Source organism: Trachinotus anak, unplaced genomic scaffold (genome assembly GCF_046630095.1).
Source record: "Trachinotus anak isolate AG129_WGS33_773 ecotype Australia unplaced genomic scaffold, CSIRO_AGI_Tana_v1 ptg000010l, whole genome shotgun sequence".
Taxonomy (NCBI): Eukaryota; Metazoa; Chordata; class Actinopteri; order Carangiformes; family Carangidae; genus Trachinotus; species Trachinotus anak.
In genome coordinates, this window is record NW_027273861.1 from 11,062,960 (window position 1) to 11,089,194 (window position 26,235).

At 40.7% G+C, this 26,235-nt stretch overlaps 1 protein-coding gene across 13 annotated transcripts in view; it reads right to left on the bottom strand.

The window, feature by feature from the left end:
- The window catches only part of celf5a (cugbp, Elav-like family member 5a), a 180,403-nt gene that overhangs the window by 32,296 nt on the left and 121,872 nt on the right, over positions 1–26,235 (bottom strand). For all 13 annotated transcript variants that reach the window (XM_071487508.1, XM_071487503.1, XM_071487504.1 and 10 more), the window contains exons 4-5: positions 4,270–4,398; positions 1,386–1,465 (exon numbers count right to left, since the gene is read on the bottom strand). In XM_071487508.1, coding sequence (XP_071343609.1) covers positions 1,386–1,465; positions 4,270–4,398 — 209 coding nt within the window. The remainder of the gene's footprint in view (positions 1–1,385; positions 1,466–4,269; positions 4,399–26,235) is intronic.

Genomic DNA, 26,235 nt, shown 5'->3' on the forward strand with positions numbered 1-26,235 from the left:
CTTCTTTATTTATGCAATCCCAATGTGCTGTAAACAAAAGATTATTTATTCATTCCATCTTCTTTTTGCAGCGTTGGCTCACTGCAGTCAACATGAACTCAGACAGAGGATGTATGGGCCAAGGTTTTTCCAGGATCTTTGCTTCACTGATGGACATTTTGCTCTGAATAGCACTGTCCTGCTGAGGCGTAATGGTCCACCGGTGGTCCACTAATCTCTGCGAGGCAGGCACACTGTGCCCTCTCCTCCAGCAGCCACAGGATATGAGATGCTGATCAGATTTCTATAATCAATTTACTAGAGCAGGAGGTATAAATCCTGTCCATTCACTCATTCTCCCTCTGCCCCCGCCCCTCTCTGTCTCTCACTCTCTCCCCAGCTCTTCCTCCCCTCCCTTTGGCCCCCTGCTTATAGTTAGATGAATAATTCAGCAGCCAATGTGGTGAAAGGTGGAGTAAACAAGTCTATTGCCTAATATCCCGAGAGGCTGCCAAAAAGAGACGAGCGAGGGCAGAGAGCTAGCAGAGATAGGGGGATGGAGCAATAGAGAAGGAGGGTATCTATGAAGAATGGACATCCAGAGTCTTTCCTCCTGACCTCCAGTCATTTGCACTTAGATTGACTTGGAGGTTGTGCCAAAATGGCACAGCTGGTTACTAGCGTTTCTCTCCGTGTTCCTCTCTTCGAGCCACACATTGGCAACCGTTAATAATGAAATCATACAGTGAAACACAACACCTGTGAGATAGGGTGGGCGAGAGTTCAGGTCTCTGCTTCTCTGAGGCGAGGGTTCCCAAAACAAAAATGAGGATAAAAGCAGAATATACTTCAGACAACTGAATAATATGGGACGTGACTCCTTGTCGGCTCGCCTGATGTCAAAGAGAATAACTCTATTCAGATTTGGAGTGCAGAGTAAGTAGCTTTTATTTTGACACCATCAGGTATACAGCGACCATGCCAAAACATGAGACACATACAAATGAGCAGTACAGCTTCTGTGCTCATAGTAAATCCAATACAGAGGACACGCTATGCTTACATAACAAGCAAATGTAATCTCACACTGGAGTTATATTCACTGATTATGCAAGCAGAACTACTGATTGATGACTCACCCAAAATTCAATTATCATTCTAAACAGTTTTATCTGGAAATTAGATTTGGATTTTTTTTTTTTTAAGTAGCATGTTAGGTAAAGGGACAGGGGGTGTATTTCTGGTTGTATCTGCTTGCATCTTTTTTTATAATAAACTTGGTATATTTATAAAGATTATTGCACTCTCTAAGTTTATTAGAAGTAAAAAAAAAATTCTATTTGGTTTGCGTATGTTCCTATTTGTCTATGTGTGTTTGTGTACCAGAGAAAGAGAGCTGTACTCACTGGCATGGTCTGGCTGCCGTGGAGGGCACTGATCGCAGACTGAGCCTCAGTATGTGTGGAGAACTTGACGAAGGCGCAACCTGGAGGAGAGAACAGATGCATACCACACACATACAGGTATACACACACACACACACACACACACACACACACACACAGCATTGATATACAGTAAATATATTCAATTGAGTGAGTTTAAAAGCCTACGGTATATTAATAAAGGATGTTGAATTCTATTTGACACCACAGAAATCACTGTGCAGTGAGAGGCTCTCATTGCACAGCAGGCTGCCCCACTCCGGGTATTAGGCAGGCAGACAAGCAGGCAGAAGCTTCAGGCTAAACATTGCACTGATGAAGCAGAAAAGCATGCTATTTAGCACCACATGCCTGTCTGTGCATATTAAATACTAGCTAATCTGACTAATCTCATAATGTTTTCAGATAGAAAACAACCACGTCTGAGATTTCAGTAAAGTTTATTGTTCCTTCAACAGGATGTTCTGATCAGTATTTGTGAATATGAAGAACAAACACCAGAAACCACAGAACCAACACTTTTCACTCTAATGTCCTTGAGGAAATTGTCAGAGGTAGATAAATTATAAAAAAGTTGAAGATGGCTTGTGGTTCCACAAAGTGCATTATTCAATTATTAGACTGAAGTGTGGCCCCCATTTCAGTACTGGAAAATAGATATTATTATAACTCGAAGCGTATACAATTTGATAAAATATTTAAAAAAAAAGACTCAAATTCTCATTGCCGTGGTATAAACTGCTCAACTTGAACAAAATCTTAATTCTTCTTTAAATAAACTTGTAAACATACTGTAGCACACTAAATCATAACATACTGTAAACTCCCAAATCATAATTTGATCAATTTGAAGCCAGTAAAAATACCAATATTCATTATATTTATACTGTCTTCATCCAGGTGTCTTCCTGTACGCACTGGGTGGAAGGAAGAGACCACAGGGGCACATGACCAGTTTTTTACAAAGCTAATAAATGAACACATGTTCAGATTATACAGGAGCACCCAATCTGTTGCTTTTGCATGTCTTTGTAGTGAGTTTATCAAATTTGAAGAGGGTTTAAGAAACCAAAATGAACAAAGACAACACCTTTACTGTCTACACAGAAACATATGAGGACTGAACCAGGGTCTGTTGCAGTGAGGCAGCAGTACTACTACCACTGAGCTGCCATGCCCTCTTATAATTACATCCTATTTCACCTAATTTTATTTCATTTTAAGTTTCTTTTCTACTCTTATTTAATCTTTCACACTTTATTCTGCTTATCATCTATCCTGCTTGACCCAGCCGCCCTGCCATTCTTCCTCTCTTAATGGGCTTACCCCTGTGGACACCAGCCAGTCAAGATGCCCATTCAGCTGTCAAACCACTGCCCCCTATTGAGATATGGATAGAAAAGAGCTCGAGCTCAGCATGACCTGTACAAGGACTTTGCTACAGTAATGTAAGTATAGTAAGTAAACTATAATTAGGCATTTAACTCCTGACATACTGGGACTTTGCAAGTCATGCATTGCCTGCGCTTTGAGAAATAAACCAAACAAGACTGTTGAATGTGAAATAGATAAAATATTCTGCTATCAAATTTATACTGCACTAAATTGCACTAAATTCTGCACAACTGTGAAAGCCAAGCGCAAAACAAAACTGTTTTTGAGAGGAATAGAGATATTTCATTTGTTTATAACATCAGAAACTAATACAGACACCATTAATGGACAAAGATGAATATAACAGTAATGGTTAGAGTCTGATGTTGTGAGTGTTTCAATCCTAAGACTTGACTTAGAAAGAGAACAAAATATATCAGAGCCAAAAAAGGAATGTAACTTCCCTTGGCTGCCCCCATCCTCACAGTGGGGACACTTGAATTGTTTTGACATCCATCTTTCCCTTCTACCCCTCCAAACCACTGCAGAGTCAGAACGCTCTGGCTTCAAACCCCCTTAGATATAATTCCACAACAATTTCCATAAGCGCTGGACGGGGAATAGGCTTTAGAGACAAGAAAAACCACTAGTCCCTTTGCTCTTTGCTGCATGTCAGAGGGAACTGATGTCTTCAAAAGTTTTTGGCTGCCTTAAAATAGCCTGCAAGATAGCAACACTACAGTACCTGAGTTACAGTACGGGCCTGCAGTACATACATAGGAAAAAAATGTTTCAGATTAACACTTGAGGACAGTGGCAGAACAGAAATCATGGCTTTGTAATGTAGAAGAAGGTTTTTTTTCCAGAAACGAGGTACAGTATATGCGGAGAGAGAGTTTGTGATGGCAAAGTCAGCATTTTCAAACTACTCACATTTTTTGAATCATTGCTTTGCTGTAGCTGATGGCATTACAATTGCTGATAATGTGGGGTGTCCTGTTTTGCTGGTGACTTAAGAGTGCAGTGTCCTGGTTTGGAACCTGGCCTTTGGATTATAAAACAGATTACTCCTCTGTCTATCCAAATGCTTCCTGTCTGTATTTAAAATATTACAATGTTTTAAAACTTTTGGATTTTGAGTAATTACAGCAATAAAAATGACACAAATTTCTCTAAAAAACAAGTCAAATAAACTAATTACCCATTTGACGTCTCTCTCTGTTCTCTGTAAAAGTCAGATAATATTTGATATTTCAGTCTTATTTTTTTTTGCCAAAGCTTGCAGCCATCTAGCAAATCAAACAGTGTGTTATTAAAAATGTTTGTGATAATGTGAAAATGCATCTTGACCCACATCTGATGCATGTGTCACAAATATTTTACATACCCCGGCTGTCATGGACACTGACACACACTGTCACTTCTCTGTCAGTGACCTAAATAATGCTGACAACTGTATCATGGCTCATACCTTTGCTGTTTCCATCAGGACCTCTTAGGACCGTGCACTCCTCAATGACTCCGTAGGGTTCGAAGAGGCGGTAAACATCCTCCTCGGTCTGTTGTTTGTTCAGCATCCCGACAAACAACTTCCTGTCTTCTGGAACAAAAAAAGAGACAAAAGGTTAAATTATAACTTTGACCTCAATTATGAAACTAATTTGAGAACATACAGGAGTGAAGTCTCTTTTCCCACAGAAACAAACACAGAGACACATTCCCAGAGCCTTGGTACAGTAGAGTAACTGTCTAGATTATTTAGCGCTAGTGGAACTCGAGTCACATTGTATTATCTCTTTTCCAAGACTGATCATTTTAATCTCTAGTATAAGTGGGTTTAGTCCCATATGGGCACATGTACTGTGGCTGCTGGGGGTAAGTGAGTGGTCAGGAGCCGGAGGGAAAGAGCAATGGGAAGACTAATGAAGAGGTTACACACACACAGACACACAGACACACAGACACACAAACACACACACACACACACACACACACTCAGCACAGAGATCCCAAGACAATGAGCAAGTCTTTGGTCCTTTAAAAGCACCAGGGGCTCCAGGCAGCTCCGACTTCCTACACACTGTACTGAACTGGCTAGAAAATCACGCTCTCTCTCTCTCTCTTTTACTCAGTCTTCCTTGGTCGCTCTCTCTATTCATCTGTCTCCACTCTCTCTTTTCTGCTCTTCTTTTTCTCTCGCTGATTCTACATTTTTCCCCCTCATTTTTTTCAACTGCCTCCCTCCTTCCCTTCTTCTCTTTATCTCTCTCTTACTCTACTAATTGCTGCTGATCCAGTGTTTTTTGTGTAGCCAGAGAAATATTTCAGTGTGCACTGGCGTGGCGAACAATGGCATGTCTCTCCTGCTAGCAACAAAGGCAGGGAGACATGCCATGAATAACGCTGACTTTTCAATAGATAGCCTGTATGCTATTGAGTCCTGTTAAATGCTGTGGGATCTGATCTTTACCTTGACCTGACATACTGTGTTTACTGATGTACTCTGGCCTTGTATGATTAATGCTACTGTGCAGTGTGTCTCTGCTGGCAGCAGAAGCACTAAAACCTTCCCTTTGTACAGATTGTTTCTCCAACTCTGACCTGTGAAGTCACAGTGGAGAGACCGAGTGAGAGACAGGATTGGCGGCCGCTGCTGTGAATCGGTTGAGAGCGGCATAAATTGCTGCCAGAGGTATTGCAGTGTCATGGTAACCTGTTATGACCACTGAGTATGTCGCGTTGTTGTTATTTCCTGACCCAGACACAAGCCAATACCCACATTCCTGCAGCGGGCACAGTGGCGAGCATACATGAACACGGTGCCCAGTTAGGGTTTCAGCACTCAGCCCCACCAATGATGCACCTTTAAAATAATCACCCATGTCAGAGTGTTGTCTAGGGAGGGGCGTCCCTGGTGCTGGCTCCTTATTGCAAGTGGCAGGATCAGAGGCAATGTATCAAAATGGAAGTGATGCAATGTGACATCTGTCAGGGTGGATTGGAGAGCATTTATCTGCAAAAAAAGGAAAGCCCTGAACTGGAAAATGAAAGGCCAAGATGGTCCTTCCTTTTGCTGGAGGGAGAATATAAATTCTGAGGTTGGATGGGGAGATGAGTCGAGGAGAGGGGGAGGGGCAGGCCTGCACAAATTTCTCTGAATGCCGCCAGACCACATCTTGTATACACTCCTGTATAGAGCCAGAGAGCCACACACACACACACACACACACACACACAGCACACAGAACCACCCATGCAACCACACTCATCCTTTGGGCACCCCTACTTTGGCTGTAACTCCCTTGTTCGAGTAGATGATGGGGGCTTGACAAGTTTTGAATTAATGTATGACCTTTATCAATTCCATTTGAGCTGCACTCTGACAATCACACTGTGAACAGCTCACATGTGGCCTGTTTTAAAATACGACACTGCATCCATCCCTCAGCTCAAAGACTGCAAACTGGCAAGTCACCTCCAGCTGAATGGAATAATATTTATAGGGCTCCAAGTATAACATATCATTGGCCACTATATATCACATCCCTGTGTAATATTGGTTCACAGTGAGCTACACAAAAGCATTACACACTGTAGTCACGTTCAATGTGTGGGCGTTTTTTTTTTGGATATCTGAAAATCTGAACACACATGCAGGAGTTGACTGAAATGTAAGAAAGATGTGACTTTAAATGAATTTTATTTTTACAGCAGTAGCATTTAGTCGCAGTTCTTCATCTGTGGCTGAGAGAGAGATGGAGTGCATGTTCTGAGTGTGCCTTGAAAACAAGCTAACCATGCATGAAAACAGATCATCTATGAGATCTGTTCCACAGTCTACGATTCTGCTGTGGCTGCTCTCAACTAAAATGCTACCTTGGGAATTCAGGTCTTGTGTTCATCGCCAGAAGAAACATTATCTCATTTATCTACAACACTGCAGCACAGGCAGTGTGCAAACAGACACACACAGGGTGCTAAACACCTACAGTCCAAATTACATGCACAAACTGGGATACCCTCTCACACCCTGACCTAGAGGGTTAAATATGTGAGAGATCCCTCACTATTACCACACACAGTATAACATACAACAAGTCACATCTCCCACTGTTAACTATCTCGTAACTATAGTGTATTGACTTTTTCTTCAGGGCAGCTGTTCTTTAGATTAATATTGTTTCACTTGTGTTGCTCAGAGTACAAAAGAAAAAGCTGTGGAGTCTCACAGACACAATCTTAACCCAAATGATGCATTGTTACTATCTTCCATTCACTGCCATACAAGCATCCCACCACCTCAGCCATCACCATTTTATCAGATTAACGTTATACTAATGGCTGAACTGCTGCTGGTTTCTACTGTTGCTACTGCTAACTGCTATTGCTGGTGGCCACAGCCGCAACACATCATCAATAATCCTTTTTCATCTGTTTGTTATTCTACTGCAACACAAAGATTGGTATACAAGGCATGATATTCACCTAAATTCAAGCAAAAAACCCCCCCCCCGAAAAAAACATTTGTTGTATCTCAGTGGGGGTTCCCTAACCAATCTGTGTGTTTCCACAGAGTCTGAAATCCGGGTATTTATCCTGACGCATCTTTACTGGAGTTCTGGCCTCTTTGATCTGAGCATGGCAGTCTCAGTCTCTGCAGAAACCTAGACTCCTCAATGCTCAGTTTTTGCCATAGTTAATCTGTAATTCTGCCTCATCCATGCAGCACAGTACATGCTGCATAAAATCTCTGTCCAGTGACATATTCCATATGTATGGAGACTGACCCCCCCTAACTGGGGAAACAGATCTCCACACTCTGCAGAGCAGTACAGCAACATATGTTAGCCTTCATGTACATGTACAGGTAAAACTGAACAAGAGTTGTGCCTTGGCTCCATTTAAGCTTTTCTCATTAGGGGATTTTCACTGTGAAATATAAAATGGCTTTCTGACGATAGCTAATAGTAAGTCGTGATAAGAATGTTTCTGATTGAATCATGTTTGAACCATCAGTCTCACACAACCCTGAAACATTCTGTACAGTTTAAACATTATTAGTGGGAAAGGCTGTTCTGAGTGTCTCTTTTCTCTTCTGCAGTCTTCAAAAGCAGCTGAATCATCTTTCCCTTACAGCCCGTCACCTGTGGTAAATGGCCTCTACTGTATAGATGAGTACAAAATAAGACATGAAATTAAGAGCTTTTTTTTCGCGCTTACATCACAACATAGCAAAGCCAACATTAATACCATCCTAAATTAGACCGGCTCTCTGCTTTAGCATTTATATAGTGAAATGTCATCACCTAAACCATTCAAGGGTCTAATAACCACCAGCAAGTTAACTGTGAAAACTGTGCAGCCTGCTGGCATTAGGATACATTTACAGCTCACTGTGGCAGAGTACTGTATTGAACTTTATTGTGACACACCACTGCTGTCCTGAAATTCACCCCCCATCATGTTTAATTTACTCTGAGTTATTAAACAGATGCTTGTTTGGAATAAATGCATTGGAAATTAAACTCCAGAATAATGAAATGGCAGTGTGCTGCCTGGTTATACATACTGAAGTTTGCTGGGTCCATTTGGACCCTTTCAAATCAATATAAGCTTTTCAGTATGAACGCATTGGCCTTGTGTGAAGTCTTTGAGTCACTGCGCACAAGCAAATTAAATCAGTAATATTTCATATCTCTGATCTTCATGCTGTAGCCTGACTATTACAGCACACGCACGCCAGACAACACCATTATAATTCTTATACTTATGCACATGCTCCAAATCTCTGCACAACACCATCTTTTGTTACATAATGTTTAATTCCACTACAAGTTTGAAGGATCTCCTGTCCATACAGCACACATACACACTCTGCAGCACAGTCCACTATGCTAGAGACTTATTACTGTATGTTGCATGATAACACTGCAGACTGCTGAGGATTTTGACAGTGAAATGAGACTTGCTGAATAGCAATGGGGTAGAGTAGGAGTTTTGGAGCAACAAGAGAAAGAAAGAAGAGGAGAGCGCCAAGGGAAGCAGAATTGAGAGAAAGAATGGAAGAGAGACAGAAGAGGAGAGATGGAGACAGTGAATGTGTGGGAGAGTGAGAACGATGTGACCATACTGTAAGTTGCTGTGCATACAGTCCTGCAGTCCTTGATAAGCCAGGATGGATGAAAGATGTGCACCACAGGAGTTGGTAAATCATTGTCAGGGGTGGTGGTGTTGGTGTTGGTAGATTGGGAGGGGGTTTGGGAGGAAGATGGGGGTGAAGATTGGAAGAAAAGCATACCAACTGCCTTAGGTGCTCTCTGGTTTTCAAATTTTCCTCCTCTGTCTCTTTCTTAGTCGTTGCAACAGCAAGGGAGCGGAGATGGAGGGAGCGAGAGAGATATTGTGACAGAGGGCGAGAGTGTGCTATAGAGAAAAAGCACTTGTCACAAGGATGGGGAGGTTGCTATGACAACTACTTATACAGCAGGCTGTCAGTCATGTTTCATTGGAGTTTGGAGAGGAGGAGAGGAATGGAGGGAGGAGAGGAGTTAGGGAAGGAGGGGTTGGAAAAGGGTCATTTCTCCATCTGTCTGCTGAGCCGGAGTGCAAATTTGACTGTCAGGCTTGGAGATAAGGACAAATTATGAACAATATTAGCTGGCCGATAAAAGGGAACAATAATGAATGGATAAATATATTAAAACCAAATGAGATAGCATCCAGGCAGAAACAGGGGCCCTGAGAAGCCATCCAGGTTTTCTCATTTGGAGGGGAAGATAAGAGCTGGAGAGAGGCTGTGAGGAGGGGAAGGATCCACCATATTAGAGCTAGCTACTGTAGCGTACTTCCTCGTCAAAAGGAAGAAAGAAAGAATCAAAATCACTTTGTAGCTGGAATACCATACATTGTGGCTTCCTCTCCCTCCTTCTCAAGCCTATTATACTTGTCCAATGAGCAGGATGCCACACAATAACAGTGTCAGCATGTGTTCAAGCATAAAAAACAGACAGAATGGAATGAAATTAATTAACCCTAAGAGATCACAGTGCTTAGCCAGTGGAATTTAATCCAATTTATTACATATAGGGATCTAACTAGGGTTGTGTTTGCATTAATGAGATTATGTGTATAGAAGTGTGTATGTGTGCGTGTGCATGGACAGTACATAGGGGTGTACAGGATGTGTGCCCTGTTGTGTATAGATGTGCTAAGGTCATCCTCCCACCCTGCGTACAGTAAGGGATTAGTGGTAGGAGTGGCAGAGACCAACGAGGGAGGGAGTCTGAGGTTTGGCACAGCCTTAGGGTGAGAATAGCCTGCCAAATTAACTCCTGAATAATGAGCCTTTCATGTGCTGCGTTATCACCAGCAAGAGGATGGCCACGTATTTTGTCATAACGCTGGAGCCACTTCAGACAGAACCCAGTTAGTAGGTTCCACCGGCTCACTGTCATCTGAGGAAGAAATGTGGGTTGATAGAATAGTTTGTTTACCAATTTCTAAAGTAAATGAGGACTCCTGTGCAAATGTGTGTGTGTGTGTGTGTGTGTGTGTGTATGCTGTATATGCAGCTGTCTTTTGAAGTTTGCATGCTAACCCATTGAGTTGACAGCACAAATTGTAAGGCCTACCATGCACCGGCCCTAATGAGGTAGCTTATTAACGCTGTTTCTCTCACAACTTTGGAGCTGTTGCTTAGAAACACCACTGCAAAGAAAACAATACTGTAGTTCTCACCAAAAAGCCGTCACAATTTGAACACCAAAGCGAAGCAATATGAACTTCTGTTGAAACATAAATGACTGAGTAATAATAAGTAATAATTCATTGTGATTATCATCAGGTTGCTTGTAGAGTCCACACGTGAGGTATATATTCAGCCCATGATCCAGTTTCCACATGTTCCCTTTAGTAGCTACAGCAACCTGCGTCTCTAACTCCAGCAGCACCTACAGTGACACAGGCGTGATTTCATGTCATAGTTTCATCATTCTGGTGTCAAGGCTGCTCATTGGCAGCTCAGCTGCAACCCATAAAAGCCATCAGTAAAAATGCCATAGAGCACTGCGTGGAGGGCCTTGATAGCCATGCTGCAGAAACAGCGCATCCCTCACTAAGCACTCCTCTGGGATGGATTAGGCCTCACTGCTTTCACACACGTGTAAAAACACAAACACACTCTCACAAGATTGCTCATGTATGCATGCACACTGCAAACATGTGGGCAAGTACACACAAAGTAACCATGAAATTGCATGAACACACACTCACATGCAGGCTGTCATAGTGAAATAAAACAGCTTGCAAATACAAGTAACTATGACAACAGGCATACATACTGCATAGACAACACATATACAGACTGTACTGCACATGCTGTGCCGTGTATATACAAACATATGATATCAAGAGACATCTAAAACACTTTCTACAAACAAAATATCCCTGCAGTGAGTGGGAGGTTGCGGTTGGTTAACTGTTGCATCACAAGCCCTATAGCTTGTTAGTCAGGCCAAAGAGCTTAAGACCAAACTATAATATGATGCTGAACAGCAGCCTCACAGGAGGAGAGCTTGGGCATTCTTACTGTACACATTTCCTTCACACACACCCAACGAGTCACTTTCATCTCAGAGGGAGTTCTTTCTGTACTGCTGGAGAAAAGGATGATGGATATTATATATGACACCTGAAAAACTCACCCACACTTCTCTGTAAGTGCACATATGTGTTCCTGTGCACATATAAACATGTAAAATGTACATACAACACACATGACCTCCTGTATGTCACTCACTATTCTCCAAAGATCTCCACAGATTTTATGCACCAGTGCAATCTAATGGTTGCTCTGTTATGTGCTGCTGGCTGGGGGATTTCAGCTGCATCTTGGCCCTGCTGGAAGCCTTGAAAATACAATTACAGGCTTCTGACTTGGTTCTCTCCTCCCTAAATGCTTCACGTAAAACCTCTGAGGTGTGTAAGAATAACTGCTGGTGCGCATGTGTGTTTTGTGTGCTCTTTTCACTCGCTCTTCGTATAGTTACATTGAGCTCATGGCCCAGTTGACAGCTTACACCCACCCCCCCCACCACCAGAACGAGAACAGCTGAAAGGAGAGGAACAGAAGGAGAAATTGCTTAAAATATTTTATCTTCACCATATACGTCTCAGCAAATTTACACTCAATATGATAACAAATGTGAAATATTACTCACAGCCTTGTGTCAACTACATTGTATTATGGCTACGGTCATAAATCCAGAAACTGCTGTGCAATGTGTATATGTAGCTACTGTATATAAACATTTACAATATGGCAGTGCTATTTATATTGTCTCCCTTCATAATGCCATCTGAAGGGCATTTTGGCATCCGTTATGATATGGATTTTCTCTCCCCCATTTTCCTCTGTCCCATTTATTGCCATTCTTCTTTCCCGTCCAGATTGCGTTTCCATACAGTAGAATAGGCCTTTTACCTTTGGCAGTATTTAACACAGCGCTAGCCTGTTTCTTAATTATTTTCTCATCGCTCCACTGACACTGATTCATGAGGGTAATGTTGGACACACCCCCTCGGCCAGCCCCCTCAACCAACCCCCACCTGCCTTCTTCTCCGTGCAGTTTCTCTCTCTTTCCTTCCTCTTCTTTACAGCGGAGTTGCTCTTAGCTGCTCCTCCTATCATCTCTCTGACATATTTTTCTTTCTTTGTCTGTTCGCTCATTTTTTTCACCATCTCCTTCTGCCGTACTATCTCCATCTCCCTTCTTTCTCTCATATTACCTTGTGATTATCTTGGATGGTTAATGAGTTACCTTCATGGTAACTCATTAGCCTTCATGGCTGCTCTCAAGTAATTACCTTTTTTTCTCATACAGAAGGACAAAATTGACTACAGCAAGAGACAACAAACTTCATTATACAGTGAGCCCTATGTGATATCTTCGCCCCCCTGATCGTATTGTGTTAAATATAGAGTACAATACCAATATCCTCTCACCTCCTCACCTCTGGACAACTGCAATATTATGAAATATAAACTCATGCTGGAACAAAAGCCCCTATCTTAGAAAAGACAATAGAAAGGTTGACAGTCAGACAAAGCCGAAATGGCAGAAAACTGTAAGATAATACTTAAAGGTTACGGTATTACTGCTCAATTACTACAGAGAGCAAAACAGAAATATCTAGGTGCAGATATAACAAAAGCAAAGAGAATGAGAAAATGTGGTGGTGCATGAGCACAAAAGAGAGACAGAGAAATGAAAGGGAGGAGGCTTAGGAGACAGAGAGCAAGGGGCTATGACCAACTCCAGCTCAAGAGAGAGTGAGGATGTACCAGAATATGGGCTATCTCTCTGAAGCTTTGTCTGCAAGAGCAACTGAGCTGGCAGATGACTTTGCTGCACATGGACAAAAGAGGCTTACAGACCACCCTGCATGTCAGCTTTCTCCTGGCCCAAAGTGTGAGAGCTGCAGGGGAATATAGGGTGCACTCGAGGACTCACCTGCCTAGACCTACATAGACCTTGGTGAAAGTGGATTCAGATTTGCTGTATACGTGTGACATCAGCCAGCAGCTTCATTTTTCATACACTCCAGTTTAGCACAGAGCATCTCTTTTCTGTGTAAAAAACTGCAGTGTTAACAGTTATGAGATGGAGGGAAGTGCTGCATGAGGTAAAGTTGCAAATACATAAATAAATACATAAGCCCTAAAGCGTGTCACTGGTGTACTTTTATACTTTACCATTTCCATATTATTAGTTGGCACTGATTCTTGATGGGAGGCACGATGCTAAACTTGGAGCTTTTTCACTCTCTGTGCTGTCGTGTGCTTTTTGTATGCATGGCCTCTGTAGTGCTGATGTGACTGCAGGGGGAGAGCCTAACCCTGTCAGTCACACTGACAGCCAGGCTGTCTTATCTGCTGTCTGTTGGCGATGGTGCACTTTAATTAGGCTAGAAGGTCAATCAGCACTTTTTTAGAAGATGGGATTCTACTGAAAGCTTTTCATATGTGGGACAGCCATAGTGTTTTGGTAGCCTAAGGCAAACACGCATATGAGACTCCCTTACCCTCTATTCTAACTTTTTTTTTTTTTATTCCTACTTGTCTGAATAATCAGATGTACTTGTATCACATATTTCCGCAGAGCAGTGCACTGCTAAACTAATGAACTGCTGCAACGGTTCCCACAACATCTTGTATATTACATCTGTAAGAAAAGAAACGTGTACAAAATACTGTAGGTATCTTTCCCTGTCAAAGACTACTATAGATGCAAAAATTCACAGTATATAGCTTATCTTCAAGGTTCCTGGCAAAAGAACTTGACATGACCTGCTTGCTGTTGAAAAAAGTATAGCATTATCCTTTATTATCAATGTGAGAAGAGAATGTTACAGGTTCGGCAGCATCACCATTATCACAAGAAAAAGATGTGTTGCCATTATCATTAGTGCAAACATAAGTGGACAAAAGCAAGCAGAGGCAAGTTGTTCTTTTGTAGCACTTTTCAACAATAATCCACTGTAGAGAGAACGAAAAACTATTTACATCCCGTTTTCATCTTTTTGATTTTGTTTGCCCACTTGGATAAAAACATTTCAATGTTGTCACGGTAACTGTTATGAGAAGCTGTACCATCAACTATCAAATTGGCAGGTGCATATGATTATTGACACAAACATGGTAACAAGAGTCTCACAGAAAGCAAACAAACACCTGAGACTGTGCTTAGCGAATATCATCCGTCTGCAGTGCTGTAGTGCCAGTAATATCAAAGCGGAAGTTTCAGTCAAGCATGTGCCACCTGTTGGCAAGAAAAGTCCCTGCAGCAGCAGTTGAGACCTGCATTTGCAGAGATGCAACAGCTACAGGCAATGAAAGTAATAGCTTCTGAAGGAGTGAGTGTTACAACTGTGTCGTTCATTTCTGGCCACATCTTTTGATCCAAAGACCAGCACATTGTGAGAAAGAGGATACAGACATAAAACGTATGAGCCATTTATAATCTCGCGTCATGTCCAAATGCATAATATAATAAAAACATAAATACAGGATGGGGAGAAGATTTTATATGTGCATAAACAGAAGCGTGATTGTAAGACAGAGACATGTAAGAAAACACATGCATTTGTGTTCGATTTGTTGTAAGAATGACCCCCACTATCACACATACATACACACACACACACACACACACACTGGAGGGACGGCTCACTCTGTCTCTCTTTTCTCTCCCCTCTGCCCCAGTCTTCTTGTCAGCCCATTTGTTTTCATTTCCAGGATATTTTGCTTGATATCTAATGAAATAAATATCTATATATTGAACAAATCATCAAGAGAGGAGGGCGGTATTCTCATCAGATGTCAGTTACATTTTCACGTTGCTGTTTTACCTCATGCATCAGATATATTGGATTTATTTATTGTCATACCAAATCATCTAGTGGCCTGGCACACAAAGAAATGTATTGTAAAGCATACAGTCTGTGTTGATAGGAGCATTGAGCCATAAAGCTACTTTACTTTTCAATTTTGCATGCTTAATACAATCTATATCTTGGAATATGATAGATATGTGAGACTGTAGAAATTTGGACCTGTCAGGCTAACACCTAATAGAATTGTACTGCAAAAGACAGATTTAATTCTCTCGTCAACTTGGACTAAACTATCAGGCAGATGGCCTTTTCCTCTGCCCCTCTATCTCTTCCTATCTCTCTCTCTTTCTCTCTCTCTCTGGCAAACTTTACAATAAGCATTTTAATTCCCCCTGACCTTTACCTTTACTTGTCACCCAGGCAGTTTGGCCTGTTGCTTGAAGCCAAAACAAAATGAAATTTGAATTTCAGCTCAGAATAATTTAAGATAATCTTTCTATGCAGGGAGTCTTAACTATTAATTTGGGTGCTGCCAAGTGGACTTTCCATAAGCTCTTGCCTGTGGTACTCTGGGATCATATACAGTGTGATGTGTATGTGAGAAGGGGGAAGACAGGGGAGAACGAGCGAGCATAGCGCCGCCAATATTCACATGTACGCACATGCACTGGCACACTAACACGGCCATGCTCCAACTCTTGTACACTGAGCACCAGAGGGCTTTGTGTGGAAGGCTGAGAAATGCCATGTCAGCACACACCACATGGAAGTTTAGAGGGGAGGGAGAAGCTAAATAGTATAAAAAAGGGAGAATGTGATGAAAAATGCATAGAGGGGAGATGGGGACACTGGGTCCCTGTACACAGTTGTCGGCTACGAGGCCCCTGCAGATCCGCTTCTCCTCTTTATCCAGGTGCCTTCAGTCACTGCAGCACTGACCACACATATCTAAACAGATGACTGTACTCAGATGCACAAACCCTGCAATGAATGCATGGCTACCGCCTTAGAGGTAAAGAATAAATTTAAATGATTGTCGGCTACCAGATTAGAGCCTTACTTGTATGTTAGCATAACAAATGATGGCCACTGGCTGCCATTTGGATTTCCCTTACTGTAGGTATATGCATGTTTGCATGTTTCATTTAAGTACATTTAAGTTTTTCTGCCCACTCTCTATTCTAACTCTATTCCCAGCATGCAAATCTTCAACTTACTGCAGAGCTTGCACAGATGTGCAATGAGCAACTTGAATAACAAAGTAAAGATATGGATATGATAACTATAACAGAATTAAAAGGCTTGGGTATTATGTTATATGGTTAATTGTAAATATGTAAATTGAAAAAATATGTCTATGAGAGCTTTCCTTGTAAAAGGAGTTATTAAAAGCTGCTCCACATTACACCCTAACTCCATTCCTTTCATTATACATATTGACCAGTGTAATTTACTCATTAACTTGCTACTATTACCTCTTAATGCTTTGGAAGCAAAGACTGTTGAAGTAAATTTTTAATAAAGTTTTGTTTCTACACACATCTGTGCATGTGTATAATAATGCATGAAATATCATAACTGATGTCAGACCGGTGGAAGCTGAGTCAAGGCCAGCTTGACAAGCACACTTTGGTTATAGCTAGTCAACCATCAAAGATCCCAGGATTATCCTCAATGCGCATGTGCAAACATTCAAAAAATGCTGTTCCCCCCTCTGCTTGACAAGCACCAGACTTCAGTCAACAGGACATGGTCATGCAGAATCATAGAAACGTAGATGCAACAGCTGGTAGTCAAGCTAGCTTCCAGAGAAAATAGTCTGCTGTGGCAACAAGAGGGCAGTAAAGAACAGTAAAGAACAAGACGAATGCAAACGGGCATCAGATCTTTTATGGGACAGAACACAGTTCTGAGGAGAGATATCACTTCCACTGCTTGCCTTGCTTGGCCCCAAGGCGTGCCAATGGCATACAGCATGTTGGCCACATATTGGAACTTACTGGTGAACTGGTAAAATGGAAAACAGCAGCCTCTACCATGAGAAATCAGCAAGTACTGACCCAGCACAAGAAAAGAAATATACTATAAACCCAGACCCTACAGGAAATATAATGAAACGGGTGGGATGATTTTGACTTGAGAATTAGTTGTATTTGTATTTGTATTTCTTGGTCCACAGTGTAATGCTATAGTGATGCTAAAGGACCACTTAAGCATTGTAGCTTCTAACTTTTATATCTATACATTATATATGGCCTATGCTAGCTAACTATTTTAGCTTGCTTGACTAACTTCAATCCCAAACAGTTTTATCCTCAAAGCTAACTAGATTAGCAAACTCTATTTATAAAAAAAACCCAAAAAAAACAGAAATAATAAAATAGAAACTAATTACAAACAAATGGTCATTTATAATGTGCTCAGATGGTTCTTGCCAAAAACATACCTACCTACTACCTACCTATTTACCCACAAGCAAATATAAAGTGAAAAATCCTAAAAATGTTGTTTCAAAGCCAAGCAAAGCAACATGGAACCAATGCTCAAAAAAGCTCCTAAAAACATTTCAGTTTAGTGGATTGAGAAACCTGTAGGCTGTCAATTCTCAGTCCAGCGCGAGCTGTAATCAAAGGAGCCATATTCAGCTCCATTCTCCTCAACAACCTCCACAAGACTCCTTAATCACTCAGTGGAGGTGATGTAATGATAGAGAAACACTGGTAATTAGACACCTGCAGAACAACTCAATTAATTTCAAGAACCTAAATCTTTTTGTCCAGTTGTCATTCAACATATTTCAATCACTCAAGTTCTACGTAGGTACACATGGCAACATATGTACTTGCAGTATGTGCATCCATTTTTGTACAGCAGATATTTTGGGTTCATTTCTTGTTTTCAGAAAACACACTGATGGCTGATGTCAGGTCAAGCTGTCAAGAGTTTCTTCTATTGCTATGAAAACAGCATGTTGTCCTTTTCACTCTACAGCTGTCTGACAATGTTAATCTGCAGGAGGATGCAGGACCATGTTGACAGAACACATCATGTACCTTTAGGGTGGAAAGGTTAGGCATCAACACAGAAACAGAATTTAAACTGGCTCCTATAAGGAATGAGCTTTTATGGGCAAATGCTTGATAGACGTAACCCTGTCCTTTTAAATGAATTCATTATGGCTTGTGCATACTGTATATGCAGGCCAGTAAGTGCAGTCCATGCTTTAAGTAATGTCACTGTTTATATGTTATGTGTACATAACTGTATGTGGATATGAAGGGGTGTGTTTGTGCACAGCCATGTCGAGCTGGAAAATTATTTTAATCTTGTCAGAGCTCCATCAGCATTTTATCAACTGCGCCACCTTTACCTCTGGAGGTTTGAATGTGTAGCGAAATGACAGAAGTCAGAGACGAGGGGTGTCTGCATTTTAAATATCAATTGCTGCTGTCAGCACGGTCCAGTATGGTGAAGGATTATCTGAAATTAGTTCAGTTAATTTACCATTTTAAAGGGCAGTTGCTTTGCCGCTGATTAGTTATTGTACACACTTGTCAATTAAGGGTCCCTGGAGAGTTTGCCTCATGAGGACTGAAGCCAACATCAAATACACACAGGGAAAGGAAAAAAAAGAAAAATAGTAAGTAGTAGTAGTAATAGTAAGAGGGTCTTTGGCAAATTAAGGACAGAAGAAAACACAGAAGGAACGAGGTACAGGATAGACCCTACCACAACCTAATGTATTTCATATTTGAATCTCTGTTGTGCAATGTGAAATAAATGTTTTTTGTCTATAATTAGTTAGACATGGCCTCAGATTAAATTAAAAGGAAGGCATTAAATATTTTTCTGTTTGTGTGCAGAGGTGGGTGTTGTGAGGCAGAGGTGGTTATAGATGTTGTGAATTAGAAAAATCAATGTGCGAGCCTTTGTACAAAGAGGCCAAGTGGAGGCCATCACATTGACCTCTCCACAGGTTTCTATTCCCATAGTTACTGTTGCTACGATACAGGGTTCAGCTCACCAGGCTATAAATGGCCAACTAGAGAAACCCTGGTAAAAAAGCCTGTCAGAGAACAACTGTGAACAGAAGTGAACATTATGTTCCACAACGGGCAGCTTTATAGAAGTAGCTCCTAGTTAGGATTTGACATTTTCAGTCGATTTCCTGTATTTTGAACAAATTATAGATCTAAACGTGACTTTTCTAGATGTATTCATAAAAAACAATATATTTCCAATATTCACCAGAGAATATTACTCCATTTTCTCCAGTAGTTGTTTTTTAAAAATAACTATGAGGTAAATATCTCAGCCCAAAAACTAACTAAAAAAGAACTTTACTTTTAGTTTATTCAGCACTGAACAAGCATTTCTCTGTTCCCCATAATTAATTCATAAAGTGCTTTTCTGGTTAATCCAGAAACCCATAGGGAAGTGTGAGAGACAATGTGCCAATTTTATTCAAGGATATGTAGTAAACACACTCTTATTGGACAAAAAAAAAATAGGCATTTCGAACCTGCGTGTTTCAACAGACACATTTTTGGAAAATACAATTCATCTGGGAAAAACAAACACTATGATATATATAAATTCAAAATGTTTGGGAGAAGAAGAATGGAGTTTAAAATTTGCATATCTTAAAACAAAAAAAATACAATCTAAAATGCTGATGTACATCATGTTGCAAATCCTACTTCATACCACTTCACACCTGATACAGTAACACTGTTTAGTTCATCATCGCTTTTGTTTTTCAGCAGGATTAAAAACTTTCTGAGCCACATGCTTCTAATGCCTTACAGTATACTATAAATACATGCTGTATGTTTTGTCACCACTGATATTGCACTCAACAGTGGTCGTTAGTGCTGTTCCCGTTCAGTACTGCTCCTGTTTCTTAATCCTACTAGCTTGTTGAATAAAGTTAATTACATTCACCTTTCATCCAAAGTGGAAACCAGTCCCTGATTAGGTGTTTAGAATGAAAAAGCTACCTATTTAATCCTATTGGGACTGTGGCATTGCTACTCCTCATTCATGAATGCTTTGTCCCTTTTCTTTCTCTTAAAGATCCCCTGCAGTGAAAATCGCACTTTCAGAAGTTAAAGGTGATTCTTGCAGCACTGTAACCCAACAAATACGAGATCGTTATTTTGCAGTTCTCTTAGATCGCAGAATTATTTACCAAATTAAATCTCTTTTGAATTTTTTTTAAGTTTTGATAACAATAGTGGACATAAAAGTTCCTATTTTTTACAGCAGGCATTTTTACTTGTCATAGCAGGAAAGACACATGTACATTCAAGAAACAGTGTGATGGTGAGGCAGGATGCACAATACCAGAGCCCTGCAGCTAAATGGAATTCAGCCATCACTTATTTTATTACAACTGTGCCTTTCCTACTATGATAAAAATGTCTTCTGTGAAAATAGCATATTCTCAAACAAATGTTGTGTGGTAATTTTACTTTTAGTTAGCACTGGAAATATCTGCTGTGTATGTGTAATGTTATTTACAGATAAAACAAAATGCGCAGTTACTAGATTAAATCACAACTAAAATATGTCTTGGTTGTTTGTCAAAAGATACTACATTTAATAGAGAACGTGATAGGTTGTAGAAACATTGATATACACCTTAGACATGTCATACTGAACAGCTCAGTTGGAGCTTCAGGTAATATAGCAATCTATGACACTCTATAAGAAGTAAAATTTGCTATTGAGACTTTCACTTTTATAGTTAGATACATCTTTTTTTACTTCTAGAGCGCGAGAAATTGTGTTAAGTGGGTTTTGCAAGTGACTCCAATGCAGACACTTTGCTTGAAGCCAATAAAGGGAAATTAATATTTAGAGTGAGCTATCTACACTGGGTTGCTTTCAGAAATGAAAATCAAGGACCAGAACCATTAGAATCACATGACTCTAAGCTTATCATTCCCTTTTGTCGATGTCACCATATTTATGCATGGCAAGACAATAACGTCAAACTCATGCGTCTAAGCTGCTGGAAACTTGCAACAAGAGGGAGTCATGGCTGAGAAGAACAAACGGTCCCAAGTGTGGCTTCATTTCACAAAGAAAGAAAATGACAGTACTAGCTGTAATGTCTGTGAAATGGTCATTTCCAGTAAGGGTGGACATGCCAGCAATATCCTAAAACATCTTTCTATACAACATGGGCTTAAATTCCACAAATGCCATGTATTTGACACTCCGCGTAGATAAAATCACTCTGTTTCAACTTAGGTAAATCTTACATTAGAACAATTTAATTCACTCTTTTCAAAGTAACTAATTTTTGTCCACACTCCTGTCTGAGTTGCATGCACTGCAGTCAGTGAGTGGGGACTAGAGGCTTCTCTGTGTGCAACTGCCTAACTATCCTCTACTATTAGCCTGAATGTGAGGTGCTGAGGGAACATCTGTCAATAGTAGCTACAGAAAATAACGCTGATTACACTCTCCCTCTCTAACTGGACGAGTCTCTGTATGCACATGGGTCACACACCAACCACCACAAGTAACACTGTGAATGAAAAACAATGGTTGAACAGTGGACCCTTTGCACACCTGAGGAACATGCATGCCTTTTTCCTACTATGTCTCTACACACTACTTTAATGTCAATGCAACTTTGTGCGTTGACACTGAAAACCTGTGTAGGCTTACTTTTTTTCCCCCACACAGAAAATTGATCAGGAATCATTAAGGAAATCGATAAAGAATTGGACTGATGAGCAGAATTGATAATGGCACTGGTATCAATGAAATCTTATCAATTCACATCCCTGATTGCTTTTACTGAAGACAGGTGGGTAAGGAGGAAGGTCTGCGCGGCCACAAATCTTCACATTTTCATCACACAGATATGTTAGGAATAGTGGTGAAACCTATAGAGCCCAGTTAGAAATCAAAGCTTGTGTCAGACTAACAAAACGTTGAATACAGTGTGTCATGTCAACCCAGTCGGCCTTGTTCAGCCAAGAAGGCCCCAAACTACCTTCACTCACTTTGCTGTTACTCTAATACCTCACCCCTTTCCCAAATGTAAAATATCCCAGCAAGCAGTCCAACAGAATTTGACCCAATGTTCTCCTTGTAAAAGCAGAGTTGGCCCCATGTGCACAGAGGGAGGGCAAACGGCAAGAACAATGCAAATCAATGCAAACCAATGTGGTCCAAAATCACAGGGGTGAATGGAACCTTTTGCACTGGAGGACAGTATGATTAGGGAGGCCAAAGTCAGAGCAGTCATTTACTGCCCTGACAGCTCTTCCCATTAGCTTCAGTGTGGACTCATGAAAATACAGAGAGGGTAAGAAAAAATAGAAATTGCAGAAAAACTAAATAATGGTATTTCTACAATTTCCAATTCAATTTTCTCTTGCTGACCTGCAGTAACAAGAGAAATCAATGCAGCAGGGAGTAAACCATTCTAAACTGAGCAAAACCAAAAGACCATCTTTGTTTTGGAAGATAACTCTGTGAAAAATAAATCACTCAGAAGTAAAATACTGGCACTTTTGCTGTCTGCAGAAGTAGGCTCTAACCCAGACATATGCACTCTCCTCCAAGTGTGCCCTATAGAGATGGCATTATTATATAACTGATTTTAACTTTCACTTCTACCCTGTGTAATGTGTCCAGTCTGGTATAGGATGAGTGTGGAAAGAAAGAAAGAAAGAAAGAAAGAAAGAAAGAAAGAGAGAGATTCTGCACAGAAATACACATTTATTCTCTGTATGAAGCAAAAGACAAATTAATCATAAGTGTTTCAGTGTAAGCTGCTGCAACAGAGGAAATTTGCACAAATGTCAATAAAGAAAACCACCTGCAATTTCCCTCTATTTCCTGTCACATCTTGTGTTTGTATTACCTGAAAAAAAGCAGCAAACTGAGAGATCTCTGCCTTTCTCTCCACCTAAGGCAAAACACATCCATCACTGGTGTTGTCAACACAACAATCTGGCCTGTAGGATCGTGGTGTGTACACCCTTTCCAGGTTTAAATTAAGCCCTTGATCAGAGGTGTTACCTAGGATTAATGCAGGTGCCTCCATTGAACACAGGAGGCTTAGACAAGAAATCCGGCTCAGAATTATGGCCACAATATCTCTCTATAGACATCAAAGACGAAGGGGTAATAGGGAAACGAGAAGGAGAGAATAAGCACTGTCTCCATGGCAGCCGGTGTTGGAGGTACTGCCCTCTGAGACTGTTAGTGCATCACATCTGGCCCCTTTAGTGACAGAGTAGACCTTGAACTGCACTTTGTCCTTACTTTGGAAGAACAATAGAATAAAATGACAGGCTTCATAGGTTGACAAGAAATATAATGTAGAAACCAAACACAAATTTCTAACATAGCATCGATTTAGCAAGTTTTTAATGTAAATTAATGTGACAGATATAAATATCTGTAATCATTGAGTCTATTTAATCTATCCATCTTTGGGGTTGTTTAACATGAGATGCCATTTTATAGATTTACAGTCGATGCAGAGACATGAACAATGCACAAGATGTTAGATTAGATATGAGATACACACAACACACAATATATTACTACCAGGCACATGCAACCAACAAATGATCAGGTAGCACAGGTTTACAATTGTACAAATACGTGACCTCAAACATTTGCTCATGTCCATAGTACCCAGAGTAGTCATTTGCTGTAGCAGTGTAGTGTTTGTGACCATCTTCATGCTGTAATCACACTTCGCTGAGTAACTGTTCACCTGTGAATGAGTCTGCTGTGTTATGTCAAGAGGAGTGAACACAACTACTTACAGTAGTAAGGTGATTGACTCTTTTTCTTTAACATTACGACTATGATTTGGAATTAGATAAGAGCGCACAGTCCTTATATCAATCATTAAGGTACTACACTTAAAATCTGAAACAGTAAGTGACGTTCAATGGATTGGATGGATGTTGGCTGATTGTGCAGCAACAAACGGAAGCAGTATAATTATACATGTTTTGGAACAAATTTCAGGATTTAGAACATACTGAGTATGTATAAGAGCAGATTAAGGTGAGTGGTTTGAGTAGGTTTTTGTGCAGTACATTCCACATGGCATGAATTTTGGTTGACCAAAGCCTCTCTGAAAGCCACAGACCGCTCTGTAAATAGTGAATGCAAAACCCTGGTGCAAGAAAATAATGGATTTCAATCTGAGATGAGGGAAAATGGCCTCAGTAGCATTATATGTTCACTCTAACCTGACTATAAATTTACAAAAGTCCAGTCCACTTTTGCTTTTGTGCCAAAGCACATGTATGGTTCTTCTAAACATATCTTCAAATGTGTCTTTCAACCAACACCTGTCTTCACAGCCAAAAAAGGAACTTTTGCTTTGAAAGTCTGGGAGAAAATGGAAGAAGGTGACTCCGTGACCACAGAATAGGGGAAAAAAAGGCCAAATAACTGTTGAAGTGTGAAAGTCTGAAAATTTTATTTTCCCTTTCGAGGTGCAGAGATTGTGAAATGTTACTTTTCATCTCCCTTTTCTTAGGCACAAGGAAACCTGCAAAGCCATGGTTACAGCAGTTTAGTAACCATCCTATTTCAAAATTGAGGTCTTTGTAGATGTTGTGTGCCATTCAGACCTCCTGGGATTCTCTGCAGTCTGCTGTATGAGTGCTACCATGTCTACTGACTGGATGAAATAGTGAAAAGCTTTTTACAGCATACCATCCTGTTTTTCCTTTACCAGCCATAGCTTAGGCTGGAACCATGCTGACTGTCTCCCTTGTGCAGTTTGAGGTCTGATCTGTTCTCATGTGAAGTCCTCCATCCCACCATCCCCTCCTATTGTCTTACTTACCCTCTTACATCCCCTCTTGTTTCTCTTTAGATGCATAACTTTAGCTGTACATTGATATTTAAAATTCTATTCCGCCATGTATGACAAGTTTATCTCCTGTATGTATTTTTATATCTCATCTCAACTCTGTAGTTAAGTATGTTATGTTGCTTTGGCTGGTAATTTCCAAGCTCTGAGACATGCAGTAAATGTTTGGGCTGCTAGATGCCTTATCTGCTGTGACAAATAACAGTTCAGAAGCAACAAAAACAGCAGATTGCCATGCAGAACAGAGCCTTTAATGCAGCAGCATTACAAAATGAAATAGCTGTGGAGAGGCAGATGTTATAAACCACTCACTTAATTTGCTCTAGAACAGTTTTCTTCCATCATATTAGAGCTATTAAACGGGACAGTGTTGCACAGAAATGTTATGTCTCCCCTATATAAAAACTCATCCTCTCATCACAAGAGCCTCCCAAGACTATTGTCTTCACTCATCAGTGGATGAACAATAAACCTCTGGTGCTCCAGATATCCTTGATAACCATCTTAAAAAACACCACCGGGATTACTCCTGTCAGCCGGCGTATGAAGTGTACATTATGGTAATGCAACCATCAGAAAAAATATTATATTTCTTGATTCTTACTTAACCTTCTTCCCCACCTCACCCATCCTCGGCTCCAAGAGACAATTTAGACTTGTCCTTGGCTCAAAGGCAGCACCACTTAAAATACCTTTAGATTTGGTGCACACACACATCAAAGAGACCAGAAGCTTATTTTCAAGTATTTTGCACCCGGAGGCAAGGAGCTACTTCTGAGGCTGCTGTATTCCCTGTAAATAGCTTGGTTTTCTGTTCCACAGATCCCAGCAAAGCACCATCTACCAGAGAGCTGTGGGCATGGGCCTGCGTGCTCTCCTATCACCAGGGGTAACTGGGAAAATATCACTGTGCATAATAGTTCTGCCAATTGCTTTCCTTAGGTGTTGATCAGTAACGCTCACAACAACTAAACTCAAACTAAGTCTGCCAGGGCAAAGGCGTGCAGACTATGTTGTGCTTCTTGCCTTTGAAAGATTAAACTTCTAGTGGTGCGTTTGATGGCGCGACCCTGTGATGTGCTAGAAGTTTCTGCGCATTCAGTCTCTTTTATTCTGTGATCTTGTGAGGACATAAACAACAACATACTGTACATACTGTAAGGAATAGGCCAT